Source organism: Clytia hemisphaerica, unplaced genomic scaffold, assembly GCF_902728285.1.
Source record: "Clytia hemisphaerica strain Z4C2 unplaced genomic scaffold, Clytia hemisphaerica genome assembly, whole genome shotgun sequence".
Classification (NCBI taxonomy): Eukaryota; Metazoa; Cnidaria; class Hydrozoa; order Leptothecata; family Clytiidae; genus Clytia; species Clytia hemisphaerica.
In genome coordinates, this window is record NW_027103721.1 from 406 (window position 1) to 15,550 (window position 15,145).

A 15,145-nucleotide genomic window follows, 5' to 3' on the forward strand; every position below is an offset into this window, starting at 1 on the left:
TACAAAGAGATTTGAATTATAGAAAGTAGTTTGGGAAGGTTTCCCTTGACGGGGTCTGGGAACAAGTTCAAATTATAGAGAGATTTAAATAATAGAAGTTCGAATAAGCGAAAGTCTGCTGTAGATCAGTGTTTTTACACTGCTTGTTTAAAAGCCGTCTAGTATGATAAATTACTATTACTACGAAGATAATTTTTTTACATTAGGTGACTATTGGAGAAACTATTCCTTCACCGCAGTCCTTCTCATCGCTTTTGCGGTACATTTACTACGGCGATGTTACAATGCCACCTGAAGACTCATTGTATCTGTTCTCTGCACCCTTCTATTATGGCTTCACTAATAGCAGACTCCAGGTATGTGTTAGAAAAAACGAGCAATTTCTGACAAAAAGGTTTTTGAAGAAGGATTACGTTATTTTCAGGTGATTCGCTCACTTTTTCTGTGGAAATTGCACAAAAATACTCAAAAAATGTAGCGAACATCGGTAAGCTCCAACAATCTTGGACGCTCTTATAAAAAAACGCACAAATTGAGTATGGGTGCCTTAAATAAACTACACGTTTTTTTGTTTTTTTTAAGAAACACACTTTTAAGAAACATGAGGCTCAGAATGCCTGAAAACTAAGAAACATCTAAGAAACATACTGAGGCTGAGAATGAGAAAATAACATTTTTTAATTCGGTTTTTCTTAAGAACCTTCCAATCCAGCCTTCCATGAGGCTGATTATGTCAAAAAGTTTCGAAACATGTAAGAAACATTTAAGGCTCAAAAGGCCGATTTCTTAAGAAATATTGAGGCTGCTTGGTAAAACTAGTTTCTTAAAAAAAACACGTATTAGAGTTACACAACTCGTAGGCGTGTTTTATAAGAACAATTTTATAAGGACATAGGCACAGTTTCGGCAAACTCGAGAGTGCAAATTAAAAACAATCACACTCTCAAATTTCAGAAACAGCTAAAAGAAAGCAGATTTTTAGACAAATAAGTAAACAAAGTAAGCATATTTAAGCCTTCAAATCACAAAAAACAGCTTGGTATCAACAAAAATTTTATAGTTTCTTATAAAAAAGTTTGTATTGAATTAATTTTGACTTTATTTCTAAATTTTTCATTTTAGGCATTTTGTAAACAAAACTTAGAAATGAATGTCACAAACCAAAATGTCATCCATGTAAGTCATCCAAAGCTCTTCTTAATTCACCCCTCTATCAGTGACCCGGTCAGATCCGCCTCTGTGAAAAAAGGCCAGAAAATCGCCTAATTCCCGTAAAATCGAAAAATGATAAAGTCTAGGAAAAATACTCGTTAACGCTTGAAAGTGAACTTTTTCCCTACCCCGGTAGAAATGAATTAAAGGTTCCCACCGCAGTGAGATTGTGAGGTCTCAAAACCAGATCCGGTGAAATCACAGCCACCCCGGTGGATTTCAAAAAAACTTCACTGAGAAAGGGGTGGTCCTTATACCAACGTAGTTACTCATTACAATTTTCTTTTTACCTTCAGATACTCGAGGCATCGCATGGTATCGGTGCCGTAGACATGAAGCGGCACGCGCTAAGTATTATCGTTCAACAGTTTCATAAGGTCGCTCGACTGTCGGACATTAGGCGCTTAAAGAAAGAACTTTTACTTGATATATTAGATGCTGTAGCTGAGTTCATGACTCCACCTCCCAGTACCACGGAAGAAGTTGTACCGGCATTTTCTTCTGAAAGTTGAGATGCTATAAATTGTTGCTTTTTGAACTTATGCTGAGGATGGTGTAGTGATTTATCATGCACACTTATTTGGGCTCCAAGTTTTATTTGTGTTTTGCAAATTGGGCTATACCAGAAAACACTTGTATCCCATATGTTGAGGAGGTTTTTTTAGGGAAAGGTGACTTTTTTTCAGGACCCCCTTGGATTTTTTTTCTGATTTTTTTAACTACCCTGGATTTTCGACCCTCGTTTTACTGACCACCCTGGATTTTCCAACTTATTTCACTTACCACCCTGGATTTTTACACAAAATCACAAAAATCACACCCTCCTTATTTTTTTTATTTCCGAGGCCACACTGGACGTCACACCTCCTTAACACACAGACTATTTCCTGAATAGCCCATTCTTCCAGCTTTTCCCTGGAAATGAATTCTTTCAGTTTAAAATGTTCTTAAAAACTTCGCCACTGAAAAACCTAATTGTGAGACTGTACAGAAACAATAAAAACAATAAAATTGCAGAAACATCTAGTAAAAGCTTGATATATGGAAAGACTTATTTTGGGCTTTGAGACGATGATGAGAGCTTAGCTGGGTTTTGTTTCAAAGAAACTGATCAAACCCAGAGACAGGCTTACCCAGAAAAAATACCAAGGATTGGTTATATTAAAAGGAAAATGGTAAAGCTATCATTGTATCAGGAGTTGGATTTACCGAGTAGTGGAATAAATGTATTCTATTCTAAAATGGTAGAGTTTTTCAATACAGTTTGTCCGGTTTGTTCAGCAGAACAGAATTTCTATAAAGTAAAATTCTCATACTTTGCATTGCTTTTTATGACCTAAATACTCGATTCTCTTTTCAAAAACGTAATTGAATCAGATATCTATTGAATGAAAAAAGATATCTTGTCCTTTTGCATTTCAAGTAATAGTCCGAGAGCTGTTGGACTTTTTATTAGGTCATAAGCCTCAGAATTTTAACTATCCTCAAAGTGTTTTCCGTAGCGAAAACTGTCGAAAAGGTTTTGTCAGATCGGACACTAGCGGTCTCTTTGATCTCCACGAGCCCAAAAAGAGGTCAAAAAAGGGCTTAAATTGTAAGTTTTAAAATATTTTAAAATTTAACTTTTAAAATTTTACTCTATACAATATCTGCTTCGCTTTTTCCGGACATACCGTAGATTTGTAAGAGGTTATGATATAACCCCTTCTTACTAACCTGGTGGGACTCCAAAAATTTGCCAGAGCATTGTCTCAGTTGAAAATTATACTCCAATTTATGTCCCGTTAAAAATAATCACAAAGATAATGTGCTATTTTTACCCCTACTGGATTTTCTGACTTGAAAACAATGGAATTCAAATCCAAAGCGGATAGACCCTATTAATCCCCATCGAGTTTCAGTACATCCTAGCCTATACTAGACGTCACCCGCGTTTTTTTACGCAATTAACGTCTATTCCACTTTGCGATTTTTTCGAATGTTTTGAGCCCGGGTTTTTGGGCTCTAAACATTCGATTTTGTGACGTCACTTTTAAATTTCGAAGCTCCTGCAGAGCGAAAAAATCGAATTTGCGTCAAAGTACTTGAAAGGCTTCTATTTTTCGAAAATCGTCAAAGTGGAACTCACTAAGTACATCCCGACTGACTGAAAAAAAATCCTACCGGGTCTGTGAGAAGGGAGTGTTATAATGCGGCAACTTTTTTATCATATACATTTATTTACGAAGAGGGGAAATTATTTATGTCTGAAAAATTCTTAACTTTAACATCACTTCACATAACTCCTTACACAAACCGTGTTCCGGAACTTCGTTTTTTTATTCGAAGCGTTTTGGAAGGTTTGATTCTAAAAATGTTCTTAGAATATTCCTATTCCAATTTTTTGATGTTAAAAATTTCTGGACTTAAAAGCGGAACATAATTAGCATAGATAAAAACCTTAAAATGTATAACAACTCTAGCCTAGTTAACCTAGCCCCTATTCACGAGGCTAGGACACACGGCTAATGGAAATATCGACGCTTTCAAGATTTTTTACTGATTTTAAGTTTGCCTTGGAATACTGTCACAACTTACCGTCAGATTTATCCTAGTGACTGAATCAAACTAGCTTAGATTTCTAGGCTACCCCCTCCCTATTTATCAAAATATAAAGATTTTTCGAACTTCCCCCTTCCCGTTTTTCCAACACCCGTCCCCACCACCCCTCCCTTATTAGGCAGTATGGATGAGATTCTCAGTATTTGGCTTTTCCAGAAAAAACCGTATACCCCTGTTGAGGAGGTCCATCCCTCTATGGCTGGAAATGCTGTAACCCCCTGGAATTCCAGGCAACTTCCGGTATAAACCCTGGAATTCCAGTTATTCTTGAAAGATTTTTGTATCTCCCTATGGAATTCTGCCACATATCAAACCTTACCTGACCTTACCCCCTTGGAATATACGGTTTTTTTTGGAAAGCCCATTTAAATAATCTAAATTTATAGGTTCAGTTGAACCCTTTAAAATAACAATAATATTCTAAAATTTATGATTGATATCACAAAATATCCCCATATTATTTATTCCGCTAATAAACAGCTCATAATTTGATCGTTAATATTATCATCTTCTGCATTAAAATGGGGTCTGTCCGTAAGGAATGCGGGCACTATATCAACGGAATCGTCCTCCGAATCTAATGAAACTAAAATTGTTTTATTCTTTATACTTTCTACATTCAAATGATCCTTCAATACACCACCATCCAGTTTTATAGAGCGTCCTTTTAGTTTAAATTCTTCTGAACGACGGTCTTCAATACATTGACGTAATTTTTTAGAGCAAACAAGAATAACTGCGTCACGATTGGTCAGATAGTCACCAATAGCTTTTGATTGGTTGTTACCATGGATACCAGCGATATCAAGAACATCCTCAATGTTTATACGACCGCGAACATGTTGCTGTAAATCCGATTTGAAATCCCGATAATCCGACCATTGATTCCGATCACCGATTATGAGTACGCAGACCTTGATACTCATTGTGCTTCAGTCTTTTATGGTAAGTCGTTTTATTCTGGTTTCCTATGAATGCAAATATAGAGTTTTGTAAGTCTTAGTCTACACTAGAAAACTCTTCTCCCCAAAATAGGACCTCTTTGGGGGGGGGGGGCAATGTGATTTAAAAATCGACCATTATGATGATTGCGTTTGTCTATTTAATGGCGAAAGTTCACGGATTATCTTTTTTTAGAGACCTGAAAATTTTACCTATGATAACACACTCCCCTCCCCCTAATTCATAATTCCTAATTCTCAAACTCCCACACTCCTACTCCCACTTCATATCATCCAAATTAAAGAAAATAATATACCATAGTCTCTACCAAGAAAGTCATGTCAGTGTGAATTTTTCGAATCAACGATCTCTCACTTTATAAAAATTTTGTTTTTTTTTTCAAAAAAGTTTTTGTAATTCGAGACCCTGTGTGATATCGTTAAGTCAACTTTCAGGATTACGTCATCTCGCTCAAGATAAATATGGATGACATACTGGTGGGTTTGTAATGGAAAGTTTACAAAAATTTATTTTCCTCAAATGAATCTCTCTGAGGCAGCCCAAAATGGAAAATTTTTTTCCTACGAGGGTCAATTTGGCACCCATCACACTTGTCACTTCACAAAGCCAGTGCCCCCTGGACTACGGGACTATTTCGAAAAAAAAACCACCCCTGTATCAGTAACCCAGTCAGATCCGCTCCGGTGGATAACTCGGTGAAAAGATATTGCCTAAAAGGACCTAATTTTAAGCACCAGTTGGATAATGAGTAAATTCGGTAAAAATTAGTTGAAATTTTATGGTTTTACCCGGTCAAAAGTCGTATTAAGTAGGTCAAACCAGTAAAAATCGAAAAGATAAACAAAATTTTGATTACATAATTCTGGAAATATTTTTTCCCTCTGATTTTGTCCTACCCCGGCGAAAATTATATTCAAATTTTTCACCCAGTGGTTTTGAGATGTCGGTGGGATGTCGGTGACTGAGGTGAAATTTTACTTTTTTTAAAGCCACCCCGGTGGAATTCAAAATTTCATTGGGTCACCGAGGGAGGGGTGTAAAAATGTTTTCTCGGATGTTAGAAAGTTCAGAGAAATGATGTGCAGTAGTAAACTATAAAATATACTACTAGTATAAAATTTCCTTGGAAGCAGGCCCGGCGGAAGCGGGGAGACTGGCTAGCTTTTAGCCTTACCACTTCTGAGAAAATGAGATATTTTCTCTCAAATTCCTAGTGAATTTTATCCCATTTGAGCCTTCAGCCTCCTCACTTTTACGGTTGTTCCGCCGGGTATAGGAAAGTTCAAACAGTTTGAAATCAGGAAAGTTTTATTTTTGGCCATTATGAAAAGAAATAGCACACTTCTTACCTTTCCTTTTTTTTAACCAAAAGCGACCAAATCTTGATGTTCAAAATTCTTCTAACATATCTCCACAAAATATTTTTCACAGAAAATGTTCAACTTTCTCTGCTTCAAAGTCGACCTGAATGTTGAATACATAATTCAACAAAAGCAATAACATAAAAATTCAGACGGAAAAAAATATTTCATGAATAAAACATAAAGAAATTGTTCATGAATAATTCAAAATTCTTTTCAAAAAGTTTATTTTTTTCAACCCATACATATTTCAAAGCCAGAATAATCTCATTAAACAAAGAGCTCTATTAATCAAATATTTAAAGAGATCTCTTTCTATTTTCTTGTTCATCGTTCTTCGTCTGTACCAGAGTGTATCTCACGTTTATCGCTTCGTAGTACCTACATACACATGCATACACTCTGTGCGCATTGTCTGTTTGATAAAAAAGTTCACGTACATAGACCTCTGCGATGAAGTATGATCTATAAATAGCAACACTTCTCTTATCGTCTCCCCTCTCCATTGCAGCGGTTGGTTTGACAAATCTCAAATGAGAAAAGACAATGACAACAGACCCTCTACGGCAATAAATTTTGAGATTAGCCGTAGATACTCGGTTTGTGTACAGATGTAAGATCTGCCTGGAAGTGTGGTAAAACTCCAGTAGGGGTAAAAATAACAGACAAAAACGGGAATTTGCTGGGAATTTGAATTTCACTGTTTCAAAGTCAAGAAAATTCTGTGGGGATAGAAAAATAATATATTTTACAGTGAGGATTTCTTTATTTTATTATTTTTATAGGGGATGAAAATTTGAGTATAATTTCCCACTGGGGATTGTATTTTGGCAAATTTTTCCAGTGCGAAGGGCGCTCCATCGGGTCCTCTCTTTCTTCGAACATGTCCGAAAAAAAAACCTCCAAGAGTATAAAGTTTTAATTTTGAGACACAATGGGTATTTTTAATTTGAAAGGGAACAACCAGACAAAATAACTGACATGTGCGTGATAACTAAGGTGTGTTTTTGAGGTGAATTAAATTATTTTCAGGTCTATGAAAAGAAAATTTCCTTATAAGGGTGGATCCCGGGGGGGGGGGCAGCTGGGCAAAAGGACCGACGGGTATGTGCGGGTGCTAAGGGTACCTTTTCCAATATGTTTAAAATGCACTGTAAGGGTCGGAAAAACTAGAGATGCACTGTAAGGGTAGAAATTTCAGAAAATTCTTGAGAAATCTAGATATTTTGACCAAAAATGCTAGAATTTTGACCATTTTTCGTACAAAAGGGATCGAAAATTTGGGGGAAAATGCACTCTAAGGGTACGATTTTCACTGATTTTTGCTGCACTATAAGGGTGCAATTTTAAAAGCCAATTTTTGGCCCGCACATACCGTCAGTCCGCAAACCCAGTGCCCCCCCCCCCCCGGGGGGTGGATAAAAGAAAACGTTCCGACCTTCAATGAGAACGGTCATGCTCTAGAATTTCGTTTCTGAAAAAGGGCGTTTGAAATTTTTTGCTTATGTTATGATAGATTGCTGATTCAAACTTTGTTTTTATGTTGATATAAACTTTGATTGTTTGATTTATGCTCATGATTTGAACTTTGTTTTGCTTGGATTATTGGTTTGATTTTAATAATGAGCAACCAAAGGAATTCAAGATCTAACACTGAAATGGCCAAATTTGAGGAAGTTATGGAAAAGAAATTAACAGAATTTGGTAAATCCTTGGCTGTAGAGGAAGGTTTTAACGATTTGAAAGAAATGTTTCAAAATCTATGTAAAACTCTATCTGATCAAAAGTTGGAAATTGACAATCTTAATGTTAAAATGACTAGAAATGATCTGAAAATCTCCCAACTTGAGGACAAAGTGGCTGTTCTGGAAGCTTCTGTTGAAGCATTAAAATCTCATGCTGACAATAACGAACAATATTCAAGAAGGCAGTGTCTTCGAATTAATGGTATACCAAAAGCCAGAGAGGAATCTAGTAAGCAATGTGTTGATAAGGTAATCGAGGTATGTAAAGAATCTTTGAAAATTGAAATCAAGAAAGAAGATATTGACAGGGCTCATAGAGTTGGCAAAGAACGAAAAACCATGATTGTGAAATTTTTTTCTTTTGGTAAACGCAGCATTATCTATAGAGCAAGAAAAAATGGTGGTGATAAAGTGAAGGTGTACTTAGATTTGACAACTAAAAGGTTAAATCTTCTTGACAAGGCTCGTGAAAAAATCACGCCAGATTGTAATGTTGAATTTGTTTTCGCAGATATAAACTGCAACACTGTGGCTAAAATGAAAGATGGTGGGTTCCGATTCTTTGACAGCGAAGAAAAGTTTGATAAAATGATTGAGTAAATACGCCTTTACGCCTTATGCTTTTTTTTTTCTTCTTTCGCTTAAATAAACACACTCTTTAACCTTTGAAATCTCGTTTTCCAACAAAAATCAGTTTTTTTTCTTTTTAGCAAACTTAACTTGATATAATTAATCGCCTTTTTTTTCCCTGTTCTTAACGACTTGTAACAACGTTTCGAGTCCTTTGTTTGATACATTTTTCGTGTTTTTTTTGCAAATCATCTTTTCTGAGATGATTTGCTTTTCAATTGTTTTTGTCATCTTTTTATGTTTGAATATAATTAGTGTATTGAGCTTTTATCTCAATAATGGTTCTTTACGCATTATACACTTCTTTTCTTGTTTTACAACTTTTTTCGGAATTATCTTTTTGTTTTTTTGTTTTTACTTTTTCGGCTTAGAGAGCATCGAGAGCAAATTTCCTATGTCATGTTGTTTGATGGTTGTTGAAAATAAGAGTTTGTCATGGGGGTAAGTCTTAGTCAATACAGAGCATGCATCGGATTTTTCAATATTTTATGTTTGAAATATCGTGAGCCTAACCACTCCTTTAGTTTTTCCATCCTACAAAATTTTCTTTTTACACTTATGCTTCTATGCCTTCTTTTGTCCGGAGATATTGAGGTTAATCCTGGGCCGGAGAGGGAAACCACGCTTAGTGTTTGTCATTGGAATCTGAATAGCGTTTGGGTTGAAGATTCTATGGGAGATTTTATTAAGATTAAACAACTTTCTGCATTTCTAAACATTCATAAGTTCGACATAGTCTGCTTGGGTGAAACTTTTCTTAACTCTGAGATAAAAGATGACGATCCTAGGCTGGTTATTGAAAATTATGAGATCAAAAGATGCGACCATCCCTCTAACAATAAGAGAGGCGGTGTTTGTATTTATCATCGAGACCACCTAGGTCTTGACGTAAAACCACAACTCACTACTTTGCACGAATGTCTTGTAGCTGAGATGAAAACCGGTGCGAACCGATTTTTTCTTTGTGTCTGTTACCGTTCCCCCAGTCAGACTTCTGACGAATTCGATGTTTTCTCTCGTAAATGGGAGGAGACTATAATAAATATCCAAAATTTTTCTCCTACTACTGCTACACTTTTTCTTGGGGATTTCAATGTTAAGAATTCTGATTGGTGGAGCGGTGACGTCACTGATCCTAGAGGTAGAGAAATTCAAAACTTAGCTACCCAGCATGGTCTGCAACAATTAATTGATGGGCCTACTCATCTCCTTGATAATTCAACTTCTTGCATTGATCTAATTTTTTCATCAGCTGATCATTTGATTCTGGATAGTGGTATCTTTCCATCCTTGAACCCTAAGTGCCATCACCAGATAACCTTTTGTAAACTAAATTTTAAAATCCCCTTCCCACCATCTTACAAACGAAAGGTTTGGGACTTTTCCAAAGCAAATCCCGATCTTATTCGAAGGGCGGTGGACATGGTTGCCTGGGATAGGTTTTTTGAGGGAACTGATATGGATGGCCGGGTCTCCTTCTTGACTGAAACGATCATTAATATCATGTCAAACTTTGTGCCTAATAAAATCATTACCATCAGGAATAAGGATGCAGTATGGATGACAGCTGAGATAAAGAGAGCCCTACTTGAAAAATCTAAAGTTTATGAGCGGTATGTAAAAAATGGGAGGAGAAAAGAAGACCTCAAAATCCTCCAAGAACATCAATCTAGGTGTAGAAGGGCTGTCAGAGATGCTAAAGAATTTTATTTCTCTCGCTTAGCAAATAACTTCAATGATCCAAACTTGGGTTCTAAGAAATACTGGTCTATTCTAAATCAATTTCTTCATAGGAGGAAGTCACCAAGGATTCCCACCTGTTTCGAGATGCCAGCAATAATCTTATTGCTGATGTTCCAACGAAAACAAATATTTTTAATCAATTCTTTGCAAATCAGTGCTCTCTCATAGACACTGATAGTGTATTGCCGCAACAAAACTATGTAACTAATCTTAGAATAAACAATATACCTCTAGATCAAGTCAAAATTTTAGCCCTCATTCGCGGACTTAAAACTAACAAAGCGCATGGTTGGGATGACATCTCTATACAGATGGTTAAGATCTGTGACGAGTCCTTGGTTAAACCTCTTATGAAGATCTATCAATATTCTTTAGATTCATGCATTTTTCCATCAAACTGGAAAAAGGCTAATGTTGTTCCTATATTCAAAAATAAAGGGGACAAGAGTGTAGTAAAAAACTATAGACCAGTGTCTCTCCTGCCTATTTTTGGAAAAATCTTTGAAAAGTGTATCTTTGACTCCGTCTACACCTATTTCGAAAACAACAATCTTTTCACAAATTCCCAGTCTGGGTTCCGCAAGGGTGACTCCTGTGTGTCTCAGCTGTTATCTATAACACACGACATTCTGAATGGTTTTGATGTTGATCCACCTCTAGACACTCGTGGAGTATTCCTTGATATTTCCAAAGCTTTTGACAGAGTTTGGCACGATGGTTTGTTATTCAAACTCAAGTCATATGGTGTTTCTGGCCCCCTTCTTTCATTAATCCAGAATTTTCTTCATGGGAGATCGCAGCGGGTGGTTCTTGATGGTCAGGCTTCTGATTGGACAGAAATCTTGGCCGGTGTACCCCAGGGATCTATTCTCGGACCCCTCTTTTTTTTGATTTACATTAACGACCTCCCTGAGGCAATCCTTTCCATAATCAAAATTTTTGCTGATGACTCGTCCCTGTTTTCACTCATCCTAGATCATATTCGCTGTTCTCAAGAGTTGAACAGTGACATGCAGAAGATAAGTGAGTGGGCTCATCAATGGAAAATGTCCTTCAACCCTGATCCTTCTAAACAGGCAGTTGAAGTGTACTTTACCAGGAGGCTAAATCCACCTGACCCCCCAGAAATTACATTCAATAATGCAGCCATTGCAGTTCAGGATCATCAAAAACATCTTGGTCTCATACTCGATCAAAAGCTGGCCTTTGACCGTCACCTTGATGAAAAAATAAAAAAGGCTAATCAAGGTATTTGTCTTATTCGCAGACTTCGCAAGTTTCTACCCAGGGATTCTCTTGTCACTATATACAAAACCTATGTTAGACCACACTTAGATTATGGAGATATCGTATATGATCGTCCTGGTAATTCCTCATTCTCTGAAAAACTCGAGTCTGTTCAATATGATGCTTGTCTTCTTGCAATAACCGGATGCTTCAGAGGAACATCCAGAGAAAAAATCTACCTTGAGCTAGGATTTGAAAGCCTGGCAAACAGGCGGTTAACTAGAAGACTCGTATTTTTTTATAAAATAATCAATGGCTTTGCTCCTGCTTATCTTACGAATATTCTTCCTCCCCAGAGAGGAGAGGAAGAGCGCAATGCAGGGCGAAGGATAAAAACCACCACTCGAGGCACCTTTCTGTAGAACCGAGCGCTATCGTGCCTCTTTCTTTCCTTTTTGCATAAATGAATGGAATAACCTCGGAGATCATATACGGAATCTTCCAACTATTAAGTCCTTTAAGCAAGCAATTCTCCAATTCCTCAGACCCAGTGCTAACTCAGTTTTCAAAGCTAGTGACAACAAGGGCGTGGTTCTCCTTAACCGATTAAGGGTTGGTTTCAGTCATCTTCGTGAGCATAAGTTCAGGCACAATTTTGCTGACACAGTCGACCCTTTTTGCAACTGTCGACAAAATTCAGTCGAAACAACACAACATTTTTTGGTGCATTGCTCTGATTATTCTAACGACAGACTTGTTATGTTTGACAGCCTTCTTCAACTTGACATAACTTTGTTTCCATTTAATCCCAGAACATTGTGTAGAATACTTCTTTATGGTGACCCCGAATTTAGCGTTGTCCAAAATCATGATATATTGAGCATAACGATAAAATTCATCTGCGATACTGGACGTTTTGGGGGACCGTTATTCTAGTCTTATGCTCAAAGTGCTCTCCTAGCTCTTTCTGTTTATTTTTATTTTTGTTATCAATTATTTTCTGTAGTTAGTTTTTGTTGTTTTTTTCTTTTTATATATATTTTCTTTTTATATATATTTTCATTTCTTAGTCATTATTGCTCATTTTGTAAGCTCATTTGGGGTTCCTTCCTCCTGGCGGTATGATCTGGTGGTCCTTTTGCGGGAGGATAGGAACCTTTAGATTTGTACTATTTGTTCGTGGGACTATACTATAGATAAAAAAAAAAAAAAAAATAAAAGAAAACTTGAAAATGCGCTAAAGGTAGATATTGCAGTAAATCCAGAAAAAGAGAAATCGCTCACGCATCCTAAAAGTAATAATTTGATTGATTTTTGCTCAATAAAGTATTTTAACTGCAGTGACCCCTTTTTTACTTTAAATTATTTCGAGAACGAAGTCTTATCCTCCAATAATCATCTTAACCCTATTCAACCTAGGCTTTTAGGGGCGGTTCAGAACTAGGGGGCTTTTCCTGTACCACCCCTCAACTTTTGATCTAGTGGGTCTTTTTGGATGAAATTTGGCACACAAGATCATTGTCACATAAGGTAACTTTTGACAGACATACCCAAAAACCGGAAATTTCCTTTGTTCTTATAAATAGCTATTGTATTCTAACAAAGGCTTTAGAAAAAAGTTGCCTGAGTTGTGTCAAATTTTTTTAAATAAAAGTTAGGAATTTACAGAAAATTTCATGGCAAAAGCTCTATTATTACCTCCGAACAGAAACAGCCCCCCCCCCTCGGCCGAATAGGGTTAAAATTAGTGAAAGTCACAAAAAGGTCACTTCTCAATACACCTTTTCGACTGTAGCCACCAATTACCGCGCGGGCATTTTCTTGTCCGCTTTATGCCACTAAAACCGACCCAGTCCTTTTTTCGCACCAATAGACAATAGAAACATGCGTCTACGGTCGAAAAGGTGTATCCAAAACAATTTTTTTCGGATTTTTGGCGTGTTTTCATGCTTAGGTATCCCTTTATACTGAATATGTTTATACTTGTCGAAGTTGCAACCTTTTCTCACAGCCCTGGTAGGATTTTTCAGCTTGTGGGTGTAAAATTGATAAATTGAAACTCGATTGGGATCGATATTTCAATGTTTTTTATTTATTCGAGTTTAATTTATAACTCACAAGCATGGTTTGCATCGATGGTAGTAAATGGACCCTCTAATTCACCTCAGAATGTCCCTGGTAACTACACACTTTTTTTATAAGAATGTAATTTTTTTCATTAAATTATGGATATTCTTAATTTTTGGATCTACCTCGAAGGTCCTTTATATTACCCCACATTCCTCCGTCAGTCCGTCCGTTCCTTCGTCTGTTACCAGCTTTTCTCAGGATTGGCTAATTACTTTTTTTCTGTTTTTTTTGGCACAATAATGCAAACTGATGATTCCTAAAAAGTGACGGAGCCGGATTTTCGAAAATATGCCGGAAAAACTGTTTTTTTGGCATTTTGTCGAGATTTTATCATTATCTTTTTCTGATTTTTTGCTCAAATATGCGCATTAACAATGCCCAAAATATGGCCGGATCCGATTTTTGAGAATTTTCGGCCGGAAATATGCCGGAATTCGCCGTTTTTCTGGATTTTTATTGCACTTTTTCCTTATAATTGGTTATAGCAATGCCCACCATCAAGCATTTTAGAAGCCGGAACTATTTAAAAATCGCCGGAGCAACCTATTTTCGCCGGAAAGACAGTATTTCTTAAATTTCTCGAGCTGTACTTTATATTTTTTTATGAAATTTCCCACACTGATGCAAAATGGCAATACCTAAAATGTGACGGTGCCCGATTTTCAAAAAACATTTTTTTCCGTCCGAAAATGTCGGAAATATGCCGGAAAAAAACGGTTTTTGACATTTTCTCAAATTTTCATCCATAGTTTTTTTTGATTTTTTGTACAGTGATACAAAATGGCAATATCTAAAATGTGACAGAGCTTGATTTTTAAACAAAAAAATATCTGGCCAAAAATGTTGGAATTATGCTGGAAACCAGTTTTTTGGCATTTTTTCTTGAGATTTCATCATTAGTTTTTCTCAATTTTTTTCACAAAGATGCGTACAAGTAATACCCAAAATGTGGTCGATTCGGATTTTTGGGAACACTTTCATCACCAGGTAGGTCCATTCAGCATCTAGCTTGTTTTGGGAAAATCATCCTAAAATATTCTTAGGGTATTTTATTAGGTTAGGGTCGAAATTCAACCAAAATTTTACAAGAAATATACACTTGAAGCAAAAAAATGGCATTTTTGTGAATATTTTGAGCCTTTAATGGATTAATTGGGAAAAACTGGCAAATTTAAGAATTTTAAAAATTTCCACATTCTAAATATCAAAATATTTACAGGGGGTGGACGAACATTTCCAGGGGGTTATTTGAGCTGGATTTCCAGGGGGTCTAAAGGAATGGCCCATTGGGCTGTTCCATAAAATTTCCATACTGGGGGGTAGTGGACGAACCTTTTCAAGGCAAAAAAAGATTTTTAGAAATGTGTGAATACCCCCTGGAAAATGTCAAAATTTGCTAAAGAACCCTTGGAAAAATTATTTTCATATCTTAAAGTGAGGGTGGAAAAACTAAAATTAGTCTTTTGCCCCCTGGAAATTTTGAAATAACCTTTTACCCCTTGGAAGAATGAAAAAATACCCCCTGGAAATTCT

General features: G+C 36.4%; 1 protein-coding gene across 1 annotated transcript; it reads left to right on the top strand.

The window, feature by feature from the left end:
* Positions 1 to 212: 212 nt before the first annotated feature.
* Positions 213 to 1,808, top strand: LOC136804318 (leucine-zipper-like transcriptional regulator 1). Its single transcript, XM_067061025.1, has 3 exons — positions 213 to 356; positions 1,123 to 1,176; positions 1,509 to 1,808. Exons 1-3 carry the CDS (start codon positions 285 to 287, stop codon positions 1,722 to 1,724), a joined length of 342 nt encoding a protein of 113 aa, XP_066917126.1. The 5' UTR covers positions 213 to 284; the 3' UTR covers positions 1,725 to 1,808.
* Positions 1,809 to 15,145: the final 13,337 nt, after the last annotated feature.